This window comes from Aquarana catesbeiana, linkage group LG03 (genome assembly GCF_042186555.1).
Source record: "Aquarana catesbeiana isolate 2022-GZ linkage group LG03, ASM4218655v1, whole genome shotgun sequence".
In the NCBI taxonomy this organism is placed as follows: Eukaryota; Metazoa; Chordata; class Amphibia; order Anura; family Ranidae; genus Aquarana; species Aquarana catesbeiana.
Window position 1 is genome coordinate 615,507,394 of NC_133326.1, and position 19,952 is coordinate 615,527,345.

General features: G+C 50.6%; 1 protein-coding gene across 2 annotated transcripts in view; it reads left to right on the plus strand.

The window, feature by feature from the left end:
* The first annotated feature begins 1,061 nt into the window (after positions 1 to 1,061).
* The window catches only part of FHIP2B (FHF complex subunit HOOK interacting protein 2B), a 73,418-nt gene continuing 54,527 nt past the window's right edge, over positions 1,062 to 19,952 (plus strand). Inside the window, exons 1-2 of one of the 2 annotated variants that reach the window (XM_073622264.1) lie at positions 1,062 to 1,329; positions 9,651 to 9,729. In XM_073622264.1, the coding sequence (XP_073478365.1) occupies positions 1,285 to 1,329; positions 9,651 to 9,729 (124 nt within the window). In that variant the 5' untranslated portion in view covers positions 1,062 to 1,284. The remainder of the gene's footprint in view (positions 1,330 to 9,650; positions 9,730 to 19,952) is intronic. The other variant, XM_073622265.1, reaches the window with a different exon arrangement.

Here is a 19,952-nt window from a genome sequence, read left to right on the forward strand (position 1 = left end):
GTTGGCCACTAGCGAAGGGAAGAGTGCTCTGGTGTCTGCCACCAGTGAAGGGAAGAGTGCTCTGATGTTGGCCTACAGAAAAGGGAAGAGTTCTCTGGTGTTGGCCACCAGTGAAGGGACGAGCACTCTGACTACTGACATCAGTTATGGTAAAGAATGCCCTGGTGGTGATCATCAATGAAAGGATGAGCACCCCAACTATTGCTATAAGTGAAGGGACAAGTGCCCACAACATTGGCCATCAGTGAAAGGAGAGTGGACAATGTCAGCTGTCAATGAGAGGAAAAAGTCCTAATGGCTGTAAAGGAAAGCTTGCCCAGCGTTAGTGGCCAGCAACAGGAACATTCCCAATCAATGCTGTAAAAACATCTCCAGCTTTAGTGTCAATAGACAAGAAATTTAATTGTCCAGCACTGGTATCAGGACATGTTCTGGACCCTGGGACACTGAGGTAGCATAGTAAAGTTCTCCTGACAGGAAGTGAGGGGAATTCCACCAAACAGGGACACAACCAGCATAAACACCCGACTGACACTCTAATGCCCCGTACACACGGTCGGATTTTCCAACGGAAAATGTTCGATGGGAGCTTGTTGTCGGAAATTCCGACCGTGTGTAGGCTCCATCGGACATTTTCCATCGGCATTTCTGTCACACAAATTTTGAGAGCTGGTTCTCAAATTTTCCGACAAAAAATACGTTGTCGTAAATTCCGATTGTGTGTACACAATTCCGACGCACAAAGTTCCACGCATGCTTGGAATCAAGCAGAAGACTCGCTATTGAACTTCATTTTTCTCGGCTCATCGTACGTCACCGCGTTCTTGACGTTCAGAATTTCCGACAAGATTTGTGTGACCGTGTGTATGCAAGACAAGTTTGAGCCAACATCCGTCGGAAAAAATCCATGGATTTTGTTGTTGGAATGTCCGATCGCATTTACGCGGCATAACCCTTTCCTGCTCCATCTAAAACTAAACGTTGTGTCTCGGAGTTGAGGTGTAAGTCCCTTGTGAATAGTGTAATGAGTACAGAAGGTACATGATGATATCCATCCCATAATAGACACACAGTTTCCCTGCACAGTCCAGGCTCTTTCTTGTCGTCCTGACACCCTGCAGCACCCAGGAGGCCCGGGCGTGTCAGCGCCATGGAAGAGGCGGAGCCGGGGAAGGCGGGGCGGTGAAACATTCAGGAAACACCGGAGACTTTACCGGGCCCAGTGGGCCTCATGAGCCCCGATTGTTATTGGTGAGGCTGGGAGCGCTGAGGCCTGTGCGGAGGATGTGGAGCCGGCTGGGCGCCTTCCTGCAGCAGGCGGTGGAGTCGGTGAGTGAGGACTCGGCCCGGTAATGCCACATCGTCAGCGGAGCGTCACAGCAACCGTACGGCACTACCGGCTGACATGGTCAGAGATCGGGGGCAGGGCTGCGATATATAATGAAGACCTCCGTGTTACTTTTATGGAAGTCATACTGCACTGGTTGCTATGGGTGATGGCTGGAGATAAGCACTTATCAATTGCTGGTTGCCCTGGGTGACAACTTGAGATAAGCACCCATCGGTTATTGGTTGTTATAAGTGACGGCTGGCGATAAGCACTTATCAATATCTGGTTGCCCTGGGTGATGGCTGGAGATGAGCATTCAATCGCTGGTTGCTATGGGTGATGGCTGGGCATGGCAGTTGTCTGCAAGTTTGTTACAGTGACACACATCTCCTATTACATATGTATGGGGTTGGCATGTCTTTTAGGGCCTGTGCTCACCTTCATGTTGTGGTAATACTTGAGTTGTCCTTTACAGCCCCATTCACACTTGCAAATGGAGCTGATAGCGCTTACATTCAGGAGGAGTCGGCGGCTCAGGGGTTCCTGGTGATTAGCAACTTATAGAAAGCAAAAGTTGAGTGCTTATCTCCAGCCATCACCCATAGCAACCAAAGATTGATGAGTGCTTATCTCCAGCCATCACCCATAGCAACCAAGGCTTGATGAGTGCTTATCTCCAGCCTTTGAAAATAATTAGAAGCAATTAGACTGCGGTACCATGCGATCCTTTGCAGGTAAATGCACTTGATTTGTGATCTCTGTTTGGAGTGTTGTTGGGAATATGACACCCATAGCAGATCGCACACCCAATGCATTTTGAACATGGTGGGGGAAATGCACACTTATTGCAAGGTTTTCGCACTGTGTTCTGGTGTGGACGAGCCCTCAAGGGATCTTTGGGCTGCAGCTATAATCGCTAGGCCCACCTGTTGGGTCTCCTGCATGTGAGCTCTAATCGCACCATTCACATGTACCTGAATTGCGGGGTGTTTTTTTTCCCTGTAGCACCTTGGGGATATTTGAATATATCATGGCTGTACATGGCTCGGCCTACTCTGTCATCTATTTCCAGGGATCTGTGAATGGAAAGACTGTCACCACAGCAGAGGGAATGGGATTGTGACATCACCACACTGGTAGTTTGTTTACTTCCTCCAGCCCTATGGTAGTAGGCCTGTACCTTCTGGGGGTGAATACATGGTGCCTACAATACACTGACCATCGTAGCATAGCTCTGCAGGCTTCAATGTAACATTTAATAAAAACATGGCTTATTGTGTGTGATTGCATTGAATACATTTTTGCAAAAGGTGTCATAAGTAATGATGAGCTCGGGTATGTTTGGATCCTATTCCGAACCCACGTGAGTGAGCCCACCAGGAAGCTGTCAGCGGGATTACAGCCAGGATAATTTTTTTTAAATGTCAGCAGCTATAAACACTGTAGCTGCTGACTTTAAATAAGTACTTACCTGTCCTGGGTGCCCGCGATGTCGGCCGTCCGAGGCCGACCCGTCCTTCAGCTCTCGGGTCCCGGCACCGCCATCCTAAGTAAGGGAAACAGGCAGTGGAGCCTTGCGGCTTCACTGCCAGTTTCCTACTGCGCACGCGCGCTCTGTGAATGGCCCGTGGTTTTCTGGGAACACACACAGTTCCCGGAAGGCAACGGGGCCGCTCACCGAGGAGCAGAACACGCCGCGGAATAGGAAGAGGCAGATTAGGAAGACTGCCTTATGGGTGTACCAAAACGCCGGGAGGGACACACTGCTCATAGATGGCTGTGTGCAAGGTGCTTTCTGCTTCCCAGACTACTTTTTATTGAATTGAGATCTTCCTGTTTTAAAGCAGGTTTAGATATGTCTACATCTATTCAGCTGTGTCCAATTTAACCACTTCAGCCCCAGAAGATTTTACCCCCTTCCTGACCAGAGCACTTTTTGCGATTCGGCACTGCGTTGCTTTAACTGACAATTGCACGGCCGTGCGGCGCTGCACCCAAACAAAATTGACATCCTTTTTCTTTCTCCACAAATAGAGCTTTCTTTTGGTGGTATTTGATCACCTCTGCGTTTTTTATTTTTTGCACTATAAACAAAAAAAGAGCAACAATTTTGAAAAAAAAAAAAAAAAAAGCAATATTTTTTTACTTTTTGCTATAATAAATATCCCCCAAAAAATATATAAAAAACTATTTTTTTTCCTCAGTTTAGGCCGATATGTATTCTTCTACATATTTTTGTTAAAAATAATCGCAATAAGCATATATTGATTGGTTTGCGCAAAAGTTATAGCGTCTACAAAATAGGGGATAGATTTATAGCATTTTTATTATTATTTCTTTTATTAGTAATGGTGGCGATCTGCGATTTTTATTGTGACTGCGACATTATGGCGGACACATCGGACACTTTTGACACCAACAGTAAATGTTTTGCTAACTGTTTTTTAAACTGTTCATTTTCAGACTAGTTCCACTTTAAAGCGGAGTTCCAGCCTGTATTTAAAAAAAATTTAAAGTCAGCAGCTACAAAAACTGTTTGTCCATGTGCTTCGAGTACAGGCATCCTTACTAAGGGAAACGGGGGGTGAAGCCTTGCGGCTTCACAGCCTGTTTCCTACTGCGCATACATGCACGAGTCATGCTGCACCTTCTGAATGGATCCTGCTGTCTTCTGGAAATTCCGTAGAGATCGCACCTTGATGATTGTGCAGCAATTTTACTTGGAAGTGGGAGTAGGTACCTGGTTTTGACACGTATCCGCTCCCCCCCCCCAAAAAAAAAGTGCTAAATGTGGCAGGGGAGGGAAGGTGCGAACAAGTGGAGCTCCACTTTAAAGTGGAATTAAACCCTCCTATCCTTTACAGCGAAGGAAGGTGCTTCTGTTTTGATTTGCAACTGCCATGGTGCTGCACATGTGATCAGTTATGACACCAGCCATTTGATAGTTTGACAGTTTGGTTGAGGACACAAGCATATATGACAGTTGGTAATCCCGGTGTTCTATCCAGAAATGCCCTCCATCGAAAAATTCCTCCGGTGGTTCTGCGCAGTACACAGCGTCACTCCAGCTGATATGTTGATCAGCTGGTGTGACGTCAACACAGCGCATGGTGAGATCGTTGGAGGCAGTATCCGAACTATCTGCTAAGCCCTGAGGGAGAATGTAATTGTCAGATTCTGCCTCAATATTGCGGGTTTTGTGTGTTTTAACCCGCCCTTAGACACAGCCAAAACCCGCCGTTTAACACAGACAGAAAACACGCCGCTCAATACAGCCAAAGCCCGCCCCGCAACAGTGAGGCAAAATCTGACAATTTCATTCTCTCTCAGCGCTTAGCAGATCATCGGATACTGCCTCCGATGATCTGCGCATGCGCTGTTGACGTCACGCCAGCTGACCAACATATCAGCTGGAGTAACGTTGCGTACTTCGCATAGAACACCGGCATTCCAGGAATGTAACTTTTTTTTTTTTTTTTTTTTTTTATTACTGTTCCGGGGCTCTGGGCTTCAGCAAAATGGCAGACTCCAGCAAGAAGAAACTGGAGCAATGCTGGAGGCAATTTACAGCACACACCAATTTTGGTGGCATAATTATTAATGTGGAATGTACAGTGGGGACGGAAAGTATTCAGACCCCCTTAAATTTTTCATTCTTTGTTATATTGCAGCCATTTGCTAAAATCATTTAAGTTCATTTTTTTCCTCATTAATGTACACACAGCACCCCATATTGACAGAAAAACACAGAATTGTTGACATTTTTGCAGATTTATTAAAAAAGAAAAACTGAAATATCACATGGTCCTAAGTATTCAGACCCTTTGCTCAGTATTTAGTAGAAGAACCCTTTTGATCTAATACAGCCATGAGTCTTTTTAGGAAAGATGCAACAAGTTTTTCACACCTGGATTTGGGGATCCTCTGCCATTCCTCCTTGCAGATCCTCTCCAGTTCTGTCAGGTTGGATGGTAAACGTTGGTGGACAGCTGTTTTTAGGTCTCTCCAGAGATGCTCAATTGGGTTTAAGTCAGGGCTCTGGCTGGGCCATTCAAGAACAGTCACAGAGTTGTTGTGAAGCCACTCCTTCGTTATTTTAGCTGTGTGCTTAGGGTCATTGTCTTGTTGGAAGGTAAACCTTCGGCCCAGTCTGAGGTCCTGAGCATTCTGGAGAAGGTTTTTGTCCAGGATATCCCTGTACTTGGCTGCATTCATCTTTCCCTCGATTGCAACCAGTCGTCCTGTCCCTGCAGCTGAAAAACACCCCCACAGCATGATTCTGCCACCACCATGCTTCACTGTTGGGACTGTATTGGACAGGTGATGAGCAGTGCCTGGTTTTCTCCACACATACCGCTTAAAATTAAGGCCAAAGAGTTTTATCTTGGTCTCATCAGACCAGAGAATCTTATTTCTCACCTTGGAGTCCTTCAGGTGTTTTTAGCAAACTCCATGCGGACTTTCATGTGTCTTGCACTGAGGAGAGGCTTCCGTCGGGCCACTCTGCCATAAAGCCCCGACTTGTGGAGGGCTGCAGTGATGGTTAACTTTCTACAACTTTCTCCCATCTCCCGACTGCATCTCTGGAGCTCAGCCACAGTGATCTTTGGGTTCTTCTTTACCTCTCTCACCAAGGCTCTTCTCCCCCCAGTAGCTCAGTTTGGCTGGACGGCCAGCTCTAGGAAGGGTTCTGGTCGTCCCAAACGTCTTCCATTTAAGGATTATGGAGGCCACCGTGCTCTTAGGAACCTTAAGTGCAGCAGAAATTTTTTTGTAACCTTGGCCAGATCTGTGCCTTGCCACAATTCTGTCTCTGAGCTCTTCAGGCAGTTCCTTTGACCTCATTATTCTCATTTGCTCTGAAATGCACTGTGAGCTGTAAGGTCTTATATAGACAGGTGTGTGGCTTTCCTAATCAAGTCCAATCAGAATAATCAAACACAGCTGGACTCAAATGAAGGTGTAGAACCATCTCAAGGATGATCAGAAGAAATGGACAGCACCTGAGTTAAATATGAGTGTCACAGAAAAGGGTCTGAATACTTAGGACCATGTGATATTTCAGTTTTTCTTTTTTAATAAATCTGCAAACATGTCAACAATTCTGTGTTTTTCTGTCAATATGGGGTGCTGTGTGTACATTAATGAGGAAAAAAATGAACTTAAATGATTTTAGCAAATGGCTGCAATATAACATAGAGTGAAAAATGTAAGGGGGTCTGAATACTTTTCGTCTCCACTGTATGTTCCTTGCTAAAGAACGTTTTTTTTTTTTTATCAAGTTGTTATGGGCAAAATTCCACTTTAAATTAATAGGTTTAGTTCCACTTTAAGAAAGGGAAGGAAGGGGTCAAGAGGAGATCCCCCCAAAAAAAAAAAAAAAAAAAGATGGTCCGCTCAAGAACAAACAGTTGAACCTACAAAAACTTTATTGTGTCACAATATGTAGAAACATAATCCAACAACCATGTGTATTTAAAAATAGGGCAGATAAAAGTCCTATTGTGTGCTGGTGGCCACCACAGACATTACACATATATCTCATGCATTCATGCACTCACACTCATCAATTAAAGTCACTAGAGACCCGGGTCTATACTATTTCACTGGAATTCCAGAGCTGGATTGGCTACATAAGTGGGTAGACTAGGTCCTTGTAGGTAAAGTGCAAGTGCTAATACACAACAAAAGTCCCCTCGGATGTGAACCAATGGCTGGTTAGACATATGTATGTGTCAATCAACCAGAGCCAAGGAAGGAAACGGTGTCCTGATTGTGTGGTGAACAATTGCAACTCAAGCAACCTCACATAGAGGGCTTTTAAGGATGGACGGAAAATGGCCATAAACAAAATGCCTCATGAATGTGAGGGTACATTTTAGCTCACCGTCTGACGTCTTCAATGAAGAAGGAGTAGAGCCCAAAGGAGTTGCTGATGGCTGCGTTCGTGTGGGTTTGAAAACACGTTCATGCGGTATTAGCTTGTTGTGGGCATGAGCGGGTTACTTCCGGGTATACTCCGGCAGAAGGTCAAGATTGTTAGTGTCTCATATCCAATGGTATAAGCAATCCGGAGAGACGCTCGGCGTCCGTGTTCACCGCAGAGGTTTCACCTGATATCCCAAATCTTGATTGTTCCGATCAGGATCGTTAGAGATGTTCACATCCAATTTGGAAGGATATTGTAGTTAGAGTGTGAGAGTCTGTGAGAGTCTGTGTGCCACCTGCACATGGGTCAAATGCTAAGCATTTGACCCATGTGCAGGTGGCACACAGACTCTCACACTCTAACTACAATATCCTTCCAAATTGGATGTGAACATCTCTAACGATCCTGATCGGAACAATCAAGATTTGGGATATCAGGTGAAACCTCTGCGGTGAACACGGACGCCGAGCGTCTCTCCGGATTGCTTATACCATTGGATATGAGACACTAACAATCTTGACCTTCTGCCGGAGTATACCCGGAAGTAACCCGCTCATGCCCACAACAAGCTAATACCGCATGAACGTGTTTTCAAACCCACACGAACGCAGCCATCAGCAACTCCTTTGGGCTCTACTCCTTCTTCATTGAAGACGTCAGACGGTGAGCTAAAATGTACCCTCACATTCATGAGGCATTTTGTTTATGGCCATTTTCCGTCCATCCTTAAAAGCCCTCTATGTGAGGTTGCTTGAGTTGCAATTGTTCACCACACAATCAGGACACCGTTTCCTTCCTTGGCTCTGGTTGATTGACACATACATATGTCTAACCAGCCATTGGTTCACATCCGAGGGGACTTTTGTTGTGTATTAGCACTTGCACTTTACCTACAAGGACCTAGTCTACCCACTTATGTAGCCAATCCAGCTCTGGAATTCCAGTGAAATAGTATAGACCCGGGTCTCTAGTGACTTTAATTGATGAGTGTGAGTGCATGAATGCATGAGATATATGTGTAATGTCTGTGGTGGCCACCAGCACACAATAGGACTTTTATCTGCCCTATTTTTAAATACACATGGTTGTTGGATTATGTTTCTACATATTGTGACACAATAAAGTTTTTGTAGGTTCAACTGTTTGTTCTTGAGCGGACCATCTTTTTTTTTTTTGGGGGGATCTCCTCTTGACCCCTTCCTTCCCTTTCTTATATATGCTTTATGGTCCATTGAACAACCGTTTGACAGCTAGTCAGCTACATACCACTGAGTTATATGATTAATAATGATACGGGTGACATGAGAGACATATTAATTTGATTAATTACCACAGTGGGAGGGAATTCCCCTTCCCCCGTTTGTCACCCCAGAACCTACTATTGGACGACTTTAAGGTGTCCTTCCCCCCTTTTCTTTTCATTAGTTCCACTTTAAGGCCTCAAGCACTCTGGATGTTATATAAAAAAAAAAAGCCAGTAACATTCGCTGTAGAAAGCTGTAGAGTGTGTTTTTCAGCATTTTTTTTGGCTTTTTTATTTAGCTTTTTTTTTTTTTTTTTTTTTAAGCAAAACTATACTCTTATAAAAGCTTATGGCTCAAAAACACTGATAAACGCAGAATAGCTGTGTTTTTTTGGTGTTTTTTAAGCTGTTTTCAGCTTTTTTTTAACCTCACTAGTTTTGTTTTTGTCCAGCTAGAAAACCCTGCCAAAAACTGCTGATAACAGCCTATGTGTGTATGGATACACAGGATAACATGCTGGAGAGTTTATTGGCTGCAGAAAAAAATGTCTGAAGCCAAAAACAGCAGCTGTAAAAACATCCAATGTGCATGAGGCCTTACATTTAGCTTTTAAATGCTTGTATAGGTCTACAAATGTACTTAGAAGACCATAGGATGTTTCAGATCTGTTTCAAAATGTTTGCTTTGCAGACCATAACGATCATTTTTTTGACACTAGTATACATGTGGCCACACTAAACAATTTGAAATCCCAAAAGTACAACTGGAAATTTATTGTTTGAAAAATAAGCCTTCGGCCCCTTTCACACTACTGCAACTTCAAAGCCGCATGATTTTACCGCAATTTCAGGGAATGCCTGTGTATACTTGAGGTCTGTGGATCTCAACTTGCATCAAAGTTGGACCAAAGTAGTACAGGGCCTACTTTGAAGTCGCACAGATATGAATGGTACTCATTGGAAATCATGGGGAACGACTTGTCATGTGACTTTGCAGTCCCAAGTCACACAAGTGTGAAAGGGGCCTTAGTGAATTCACAAATATTCACCAATGTTGGTGTTTGGTTAGTTTAGGATCTACACACTGATAAAGGTTGAGAGAAGGTGTGCTAAACTTTGACTCAAATATTCTTTGTTCTGCCGTTTAGCGTGAGCCGGCCCAGGACCTGCTGCAGTCCTTTGTACAGCACTGGAGAGGGGTGACTCAGTACTACCTAGAGACAACCAGTAAGTATCGCAACACGTCCATCTGGTCAGTGTGACCTACTCATTGTTATCAAACATTTATATTAGGGATGCACCGAAATTTCGGCCACTGAAACATATCGGCCGAAAATGGCCCTTTCTGTAAAAAGGACAAAGAGAATTCTTGCCGAAAAAAGGGACGGGGCCATCCTGCTGGGTGCCGTACATGTTTCATCCCGCGCGCCCCTCAGAGTCTTCCCTCCCTCCTCCTCCTCCTCCTCCTCCTCCTCTCACTCCTGTCCTACACAGCCTCCCCAGTGCCTGGTAATAAATGTCATGCTCACACGCTGTGTGTCAGAGATCTGAATCGCCGTGCAGCGGATGTAACGATGTCCCGCCTCCTAGACCGCCTCTTGTGATAGACGGCACTCTGATCCAATGCTAGGAGTCATTGTGCCGCGTTTCATAGGAGGCGGGACATCGGCTGCACGGCAATTCAGATCCAACTCTGACACACAGCGTGTGAGCGTGACATTCAAGTGGATGTAAACCCCTATGGCAGTAGTTTAGAAAGGATGACATTGGGTTATCTATAAGGATATACATGCCTCCTGCATGTATCTTTACCTGTCAAATGTCTCCCCTCTGTCTGTTATGAGACCCGAAAAACTGCAGATTCTGTGGGTGGGTCTGTTGTCTGGAGCTCGGTGGGTGGAGTCGTGATGTCAGTAGACTCTCCGCCCATCTCTACACTCCCCTTGTCAATATGCATTTTCTCCTGTGTATTTCTTACACTGAACTTCTGCTATGATCTCTAACATCCAATGAAAAGACAGGAAAGTAACCACATGACTTGAGCATGCCAAATCGTGCTGAGGTGTGAGGCAAGACTGGGCTCAAATGATAGCAAATCTTATACTCTACAATATGATTTAAAAAAAAAAAAAAAAAATTTGGGTTTACATCTACTTTCATTACCAGGCACTGGGGAGGCTGTGTAGGACAGGAGTGAGAGGAGGAGGAGAGAGGGGAGACTCCGAGGGGCGTACCGGGATAAAACTGGCTGCACAACGATTGAGATCTGACACACATTGTGACATCGCATTACCAGGCACTGGGGAGGCTGTACATGATGGGCACTGGCAGGCTGCAGAACATGGGCACTGGCAGGCTGCGCATGATGGGGCACTGGCAGGCTGCGCATGATGGGGCACTGGCAGGCTGCGCATGATGGGGCACTGGCAGGCTGCGCATGATGGGGCACTGGCAGGCTGCGCATGATGGGGCACTGGCAGGCTGCGCAACACGGGCACTGGCAGGCTGTACATGGGGCACTGGCAGGCTGCGGAACACGGGCACTGGCAGGCTGCAGAACACGGGCACAGGCAGGCTGTACATGATGGGGCACTGGCAGGCTGCGGAACATGGGCACTGAAAGGCTGCACATGATGGGGCACTGGCAGGCTGCACATGATGGGGCACTGGCAGGCTGCACATGATGGGGCACTGGCAGGCTGCACATGATGGGGCACTGGCAGGCTGCACATGATGGGGCACTGGCAGGCCTTGGAACACGGGCACCATCAGGCTGTACATGGTGGGGCACTGGCAGGCTGTACATGGGGCACTGGCAGGCTGCGGAACACGGGCACTGGCAGGCTGTACATGATGGGGCACTGCCAGGCTGTGGAACATGGGCACTGGCAGGCTGTACATGATGGGGCACTGCCAGGCTGCGGAACATGGTCACTGGCATTCTACGGAACATGGGCACTGGCAGGCTGTACATGATGGGGCACTGGCAGGCTGCGTAAAACGGGCACTGTCAGGCTGTACATGGTGGGGCACTGGCAGGCTGCGGAACACGGGCACTGGCAGGCTGTACATGGTGGGGCACTGGCAAGCTGGGGAACACGGGCACTGGCAGGCTGTACATGATGGGGCACTGGCAGGCTGCGTAAAACGGGCACTGTCAGGCTGTACATGGTGGGGCACTGGCAGGCTGCGGAACACGGGCACTGGCAGGCTGTACATGGTGGGGCACTGGCAGGCTGCGGAACATGGGCACTGGCAGGCTGCGGAACATGGGCACTGGCAGGCTGCGGAACATGGGCACTGGCAGGCTGTACATGATGGGGCACTGGCAGGCTGCGGAACACGGGCACTGGCAGGCCGTACATGGGGCACTGGCAGGCTGCGGAACACGGGCACTGGCAGGCCGTACATGGGGCACTGGCAGGCTGCGGAACACGGGCACTGGCAGGCTGTACATGGGGCACTGGCAGGCTGCGGAACACGGGCACTGGCAGGCTGTACATGGGGCACTGGCAGCCTGTGGAACACGGGCACTGGCAGGCGGCTGTACATGATGGGGCACTGGCAGGCTGCGGAACACGGGCACTGGCAGGCTGCGGAACACGGGCACTGGCAGGCTGCGGAACACGGGCACTGGCAGGCTGCGGAACACGGGCACTGGCGGGCTGCGCAACATGGGGCACTGGCAGGCTGCGCAACATGGGGCACTGGCTGGCTGCGCAACATGGGGCACTGGCTGGCTGCGCAACATGGGGCACTGGCTGGCTGCGCAACATGGGGCACTGGCAGGCTGCGCAACATGGGGCACTGGCAGGCTGCGCAACATGGGGCACTGGCAGGCTGCGCAACATGGGGCACTGGCAGGCTGCGCAACATGGGGCACTGGCAGGCTGCGCAACATGGGGCACTGGCAGGCTGCGCAACATGGGGCACTGGCAGGCTGCGCAACATGGGGCACTGGCAGGCTGCGCAACATGGGGCACTGGCAGGCTGCGCAACATGGGGCACTGGCAGGCTGCGCAACATGGGGCACTGGCAGGCTGCGCAACATGGGGCACTGGCAGGCTGCGGAACACGGGCACTGGCAGGCTGTACATGGGGCACTGGCAGGCTGCGGAACACGGGCACTGGCAGGCTGTACATGATGGGGCACTGCCAGGCTGCGGAACACGGGCACTGGCAGGCTGTACATGATGGGGCACTGCCAGGCTGCGGAACACGGGCACTGGCAGGCTGTACATGGTGGGGCACTGGCAGGCTGCGGAACACGGGCACTGGCAGGCTGTACATGATGGGGCACTGGCAGGCTGCGGAACACGGGCACTGGCAGGCTGTACATGGTGGGGCACTGGCAGCCTGCGGAACACGGGCACTGGCAGGCTGTACATGGTGGGGCACTGGCAGGCTGCGGAACACGGGCACTGGCAGGCTGTATATGGTGGGGCACTGGCAGTCTGTATATGGTCGGGCACTGGCAGGCTGCGGAACACGGGCACTGGCAGGCTGTACGTGATGGGGCACTGGCAGGCTGTACGTGATGGGGCACTGGCAGGCTGTACGTGATGGGGCACTGGCAGGCTGTACATGGTGGGGCACTGGCAGGCTGTACATGGTGGGGCACTGGCAGGCTGTACATGGTGGGGCACTGGCAGGCTGCGCAACACAGGCACTGGCAGGCTGCGCAACACGGGCACTGGCAGGCTGTACATGGGGCACTGGCAGGCTGCGGAACACGGGCACTGGCAGGCTGCAGAACACGGGCACTGGCAGGCTGTACATGATGGGGCACTGGCAGGCTGCGGAACATGGGCACTAGCAGGCTGCGGAACATGGACACTGGCAGGCTGCGGAACATGGACACTGGCAGGCTGCACATGATGGGGCACTGGCAGGCTGCACATGATGGGGCACTGGCAGGCTGCACATGATGGGGCACTGGCAGGCTGCACATGATGGGGCACTGGCAGGCTGCACATGATGGGGCACTGGCAGGCCTTGGAACACGGGCACCATCAGGCTGTACATGGTGGGGCACTGGCAGGCTGTACATGGTGGGGCACTGGCAGGCTGTACATGGGGCACTGGCAGGCTGCGGAACACGGGCACTGGCAGGCTGTACATGATGGGGCACTGCCAGGCTGTGGAACATGGGCACTGCCAGGCTGTACATGATGGGGCACTGCTGCCAAGCTGCGGAACATGGTCACTGGCATTCTACGGAACATGGGCACTGGCAGGCTGTACATGATGGGGCACTGGCAGGCTGCGTAAAACGGGCACTGTCAGGCTGTACATGGTGGGGCACTGGCAGGCTGCGGAACACGGGCACTGGCAGGCTGTACATGGTGGGGCACTGGCAAGCTGGGGAACACGGGCACTGGCAGGCTGTACATGATGGGGCACTGGCAGGCTGCGGAACATGGGCACTGGCAGGCTGCGGAACATGGGCACTGGCAGGCTGTACATGATGGGGCACTGGCAGGCTGCGGAACAATGGCACTGGCAGGCTGTACATGATGGGGCACTGGCAGGCTGCGGAACACAGGCACTGGCAGGCCGTACATGGGGCACTGGCAAGCTGCGGAACACGGGCACTGGCAGGCTGTACATGGGGCACTGGCAGGCTGCGGAACATGGGCACTGGCAGGCTGCGCAACATGGGGCACTGGCAGGCTGCGCAACATGGGGCACTGGCAGGCTGCGCAACATGGGGCACTGGCAGGCTGCGCAACATGGGGCACTGGCAGGCTGCGCAACATGGGGCACTGGCAGGCTGCGCAACATGGGGCACTGGCAGGCCTTGGAACACGGGCACTGGCAGGCCTTGGAACACGGGCACTGGCAGGCTGTACATGGGGCACTGGCAGGCTGTGGAGCACGGGCACTGACAGGCTGTACATGGTGGGGCACTGACAGGCTGTACATGGTGGGGCACTGGCAGGCTGTACATGGTGGGGCACTGGCAGGCTGCGGAACATGGGCACTGGCAGGCTGTACATGATGGGGCACTGGCAGGCTGTACATGGGGCACTGGCAGGCTGCGGAACACGGGCACTGGCAGGCTGTACATGGGGCACTGGCAGGCTGCGGAACACGGGCACTGGCAGGCTGTACATGGGGCACTGGCAGGCTGCGGAACACGGGCACTGGCAGGCTGTACATGGGGCACTGGCAGGCTGCGGAACACGGGCACTGGCAGGCTGTACATGATGGGGCACTGCCAGGCTGTGGAACACGGGCACTGGCAGGCTGTACATGATGGGGCACTGCCAGGCTGCGGAACATGGTCACTGGCAGGCTACGGAACATGGGCACTGGCAGGCTGCGTAAAACGGGCACTGTCAGGCTGTACATGGTGGGGCACTGGCAGTCTGCGGAACACGGGCACTGGCAGGCTGTACATGGTGGGGCACTGGCAGGCTGGGGAACACGGGCACTGGCAGGCTGTATATGGTGGGGCACTGGCAGGCTGGGGAACACGGGCACTGGCAGGCTGTATATAATGGGGCACTGGCAGGCTGGGGAACACGGGCACTGGCAGGCTGGGGAACACGGGCACTGGCAGGCTGGGGAACACGGGCACTGGCAGGCTGTACATGGTGGGGCACTGACAGGCTGCGGAACACGGGCACTGGCAGGCTGTACATGATGGGGCACTGGCAGGCTGCGGAACACGGGCACTGGCAGGCTGCGGAACATGGGCACTCTCAGGCTGTACATGATGGGGCACTGGCAGGCTGTGGAACATGGGCACTGGCAGGCTGTACATGGTGGGGCACTGGCAGGCTGCGGAACACAGGCACTGGCAGGCTGTACGTGGTGGGGCACTGGCAGGCTGTACGTGGTGGGGCACTGGCAGGCTGCGGAACACGGGCACTGGCAGGCTGTACATGATGGGGCACTGGCAGGCTGGGGAACACGGGCACTGGCAGGCTGTACATGGTGGGGCACTGGCAGGCTGCGGAACACGGGCACTGGCAGGCTGTACATGGTGGGGCACTGGCAGGCTGCGGAACACGGGCACTGGCAGGCTGTACATGATGGGGCACTGGCAGGCTGCGGAACACGGGCACTGGCAGGCTGTATATGGTGGGGCACTGGCAGGCTGTATATGGTGGGGCACTGGCAGTCTGTATATGGTCGGGCACTGGCAGGCTGCGGAACACGGGCACTGGCAGGCTGTACGTGATGGGGCACTGGCAGGCTGTACGTGATGGGGCACTGGCAGGCTGTACGTGATGGGGCACTGGCAGGCTGTACGTGATGGGGCACTGGCAGGCTGTACGTGATGGGGCACTGGCAGGTTGTGGAACATGGGCACTGGCAGGCTGTACATGATGGGGCACTGGCAGGCTGCGGAACACAGGCACTGGCAGGCTGCGGAACACAGGCACTGGCACGCTGTACGTGGTGGGGCACTGGCAGGCTGCGGAACACAGGCACTGGCAGGCTGCGGAACACAGGCACTGGCAGGCTGTACGTGGTGGGGCACTGGCAGGCTTCGGAACATGGGCACTGGCAGGCTGCGGAACACGGGCACTGGCAGGCTGTACATGGTGGGGCACTGGCAGGCTGTACATGGTGGGGCACTGGCAGGCTGTACATGGTGGGGCACTGGCAGGCTGCGGAACACGGGCACTGGCAGGCTGTACATGATGGGGCACTGGCAGGCTGCGGAACACGGGCACTGGCAGGCTGTACATGATGGAGCACTGGCAGGCTGTACATGATGGGGCACTGGCAGGCTGCGGAACATGGGCACTGGCGGACTGTACATGATGGGGCACTGGCAGGCTGCGGAACAGGGACACTGGCAGGCTGTACATGATGGGGCACTGGCAGGTTGCGGAACATGGGCACGGGCAGGCTGTACATGATGGGACACTGGCAGGCTGCTGTACATGATGGGGCACTGTCAGGCTGCGGAACACGGGCACTGGCAGGCTGTACATGGTGGGGCACTGGCAGGCTGCGGAACACGGGCACTGGCAGGCTGTACATGGTGGGGCACTGGCAGGCTGCGGATCACGGGCACTGGCAGGCTGTACATGATGGGGCACTGGCAGGCTGTACATGATGGGGCACTGGCAGGCTGTACATGATGGGGCACTGGCAGGCTGTACATGATGGGGCACTGGCAGGCTGTACATGATGGGGCACTGGCGGGCTGCATGACACGGGCACTGGCAGGCTGTACATGGTGGGGCACTGGCAGGCTGTAGGAACACGGGCACTGGCAGGCTGTACATGGTGAGGCACTGGCAGGCTGCAGGAACACGGGCACTGGCAGGCTGTACATGACACGGCACTGGCGGGCTGCATGACACGGCACTGGCGGGCTGCATGACACGGGCACTGGTAGGCTGTACATGGTGGGGCACTGGCAGGCTGCAGGAACACGGGCACTGGCAGGCTGTACATGGTGGGGCACTGGCAGGCTGCAGGAACACGGGCACTGGCAGGCTGTACATGGTGGGGCACTGGCAGGCTGCAGGAACACGGGCACTGGCAGGCTGTACATGGTGGGCCACTGGCAGGCTGCAGGAACACGGGCACTGGCAGGCTGTACATGGTGGGCCACTGGCAGGCTGCAGGAACACGGGCACTGGCAGGCTGTACATGGTGGGGCACTGGCAGGCTGTACATGGTGGGGCACTGGCAGGCTGTACATGGTGGGGCACTGGCAGGCTGTACATGGTGGGGCACTGGCAGGCTGCACATGGTGGGGCACTGGCAGGCTGCACATGGTGGGGCACTGGCAGGCTGCACATGGTGGGGCACTGGCAGGCTGCACATGGTGGGGCACTGGCAGGCTGCACATGGTGGGGCACTGGCAGGCTGCACATGGTGGGGCACTGGCAGGCTGCACATGGTGGGGCACTGGCAGGCTGCATTGATCACCTGTAGCACGTCCCCAGTCTCTGACCATCGCCTGTATAAAAATATTTTTTAAAAACAATCACTTTCGGTGCTGTTTCAGTATCGTTTCGGTTTTCGGGATCAAGGAAGATTTATTTTCGAGTTCGGCACCAAAAAACCCATTCGGTGCATCCCTAACTTATATTGATCATTTGTTATCTATAACATCTTTATTTTTGGAAGGAGACAGCCTTCGGTTTGTTCACTGTCTTCCATAAGAAACAGCTGTTTTGCACCTTTATTAAATTGAACTTGTGGAAGCATCTGAATATTTAGGGGTCATTCACACTTGTGATTAGGGCTGGAAAGTGAATATCTGTATCAAGAATCTTTAAAAAAAAACAAAAAAAAAACTGTGGGCATGTATCTGCACATTGAGCAAATACCTGCGGTCAGGGATAGATGATTCACCCTGGGTGGAGGCTAGAGATGTAAAATTTCCGGAAATTATGAAGTTCGGAAAAAAAAACGTTTTTTGGGGGGGGGGGGGGATGAAATTTTCGGAAAAATTGAAAAAAATGCTACATTAGCACTTTTTTGTCTTTTTAAGATTGAAAGTCGTTCTGTTACGAGAACGTTGCGAAAACTATGTGCATTGTCATCATTGTTGTCCTCTTCACTTCGATCCATTAAGGATTTTTCAATATCTACAGGACACTTGTTACATACAAGAATGTGTTTTGCCATCCTGGTAGCATTTGGTAATGCATATTTCATCTGATAATATTTGCAAATCACAATTTTCTTTTCAGAAGAACTTGTAATGTGAAAATGCCTCCATATGCTAGATGTTGGTCTCACCATTTTTCTGAGGGGAGTAGGAAATAAAAACAAGAAAAAATTGCTATTTTGCAAGAAGACACTAATCTTTGGTTGTGTGTGGGGGTGGGGGAAGAACCAGATTACTGGTAATTAAATTATTATTTACACAAAAGTTTATAAAGATAAACTAATGTAGTTAAATGATTCAGTTTTCTGGATTCAGAATCAGATAAATGTAAACTCATACCTAGCCTCGTTTTGGATTTTAGGTGTTTACATGTTTAAAACAGTTTTTTTTTGCTAGGAAATTACTTAGAACCCCCAAACATTATATATTGTTTTTTTTCTAACACCCTAGAGAATAAAATGGAGGTCATTGCAATACTTTTTTTTTTGCACCGTATTTGCGCAGCGGTCTTATAAGCGCACTTTTTTTGGAAAAAATTCACTTTTTTGAATAAAAAAATAAGACAACAGTTAGCCCAATTATTTTTATATTGTGAAATATAATGTTACGCCAAGTAAATTGATACCCAACATGTCACGCTTCAAAATTGCACCCGCTCGTGGAATAGAAAATTTTACCCTTAAAAATCTCCATAGGCGACGTTTAAAAAATTCTACAGGTTGCATGTTTTGTGTTACAGAGGAGGTCTAGGGCTAGAATTATTGCTCTCGCTCTACCGGTCACGGCGATACCTCACATGTGTGGTTTGACCACTGTTTTCATATGCGTTCGCTACTCACGTATACGTTCGCTTCTGCGCGCGAGCTCGTCGGGACAGGGCGCTTTAAAAAAAATTTTTTTTTTTTTATTATTTATTTTACTTTATTTTATTTATTTTTTCTCTGTTTAAAAAAAAAAAAAAAATTTGAATCACTTTTATTCCTATTACAAGGAATGTAAACATCCCTTGTAATAGAAAAAGGCATGACAGGTCCTCTTAAATATGAGATCTGGGGTCAAAAAGTCCTCAGATCTCATATTTAGACTAATATGCAAAAAAAAAAAAAAAAAAAGTCGTTTAAAAAAAATGACACAAAAAAATGTGCCTTTAAGAGAAGTGGGCGGAGCCGGCGTAATGACGTCGCTCCGGCTGTCCTATGGTATAGAGACGGGTGGGCACCATCTTAGCCTCACTTGTCTCTATACTGAGGAAGAGAAAGGACCCGATCGCCTCCGCCGCTACCGACGGCTCCAGTAAGCGGCGGGAGAGCGGCGGGAGGGGGGGTGGCACCTCTCCCGCCGCCGATAACGGTGATCTCGCAGCGAACCCGCCGCAGAGACCACCATTATCGTGTACAGAATCGCCGGCCCTAAAGATGGATACCTCGGTTGTGGCAGCAGATGCTGCCGTTACCGAGATATCCATCTTTAAAGTAATGACATGTATATATACAGTGGCCGGTCCTTAAGTGGTTAATTAAGTATATACTTTCAGGTCCTTTTTGTTGCTATGTATTTTCTTCCAATGCTTTTGAGGCCTAGTGAAGAGGACAGAACAAACCAAACACACCCACTAACATGCAAAAGCAAAACTGAAACCTTTTTCTTAAAATAGCAGCATAGCACCTCCTAAAGGAAGAAATGCATACTGTTCTTGCATTGGAGGGTTCAGTTTGTTACCTAGGACTTGCTTGTCCTCACTCAGTGCACAGAAATTAGAATAATCTGAAGTCATACATTTTTTTTAGAAATGATTTGGAAAATATTTGAACACCCTGTCTTAAAATATTTTATTCATCATGTTAAAATAAAATATTCCACA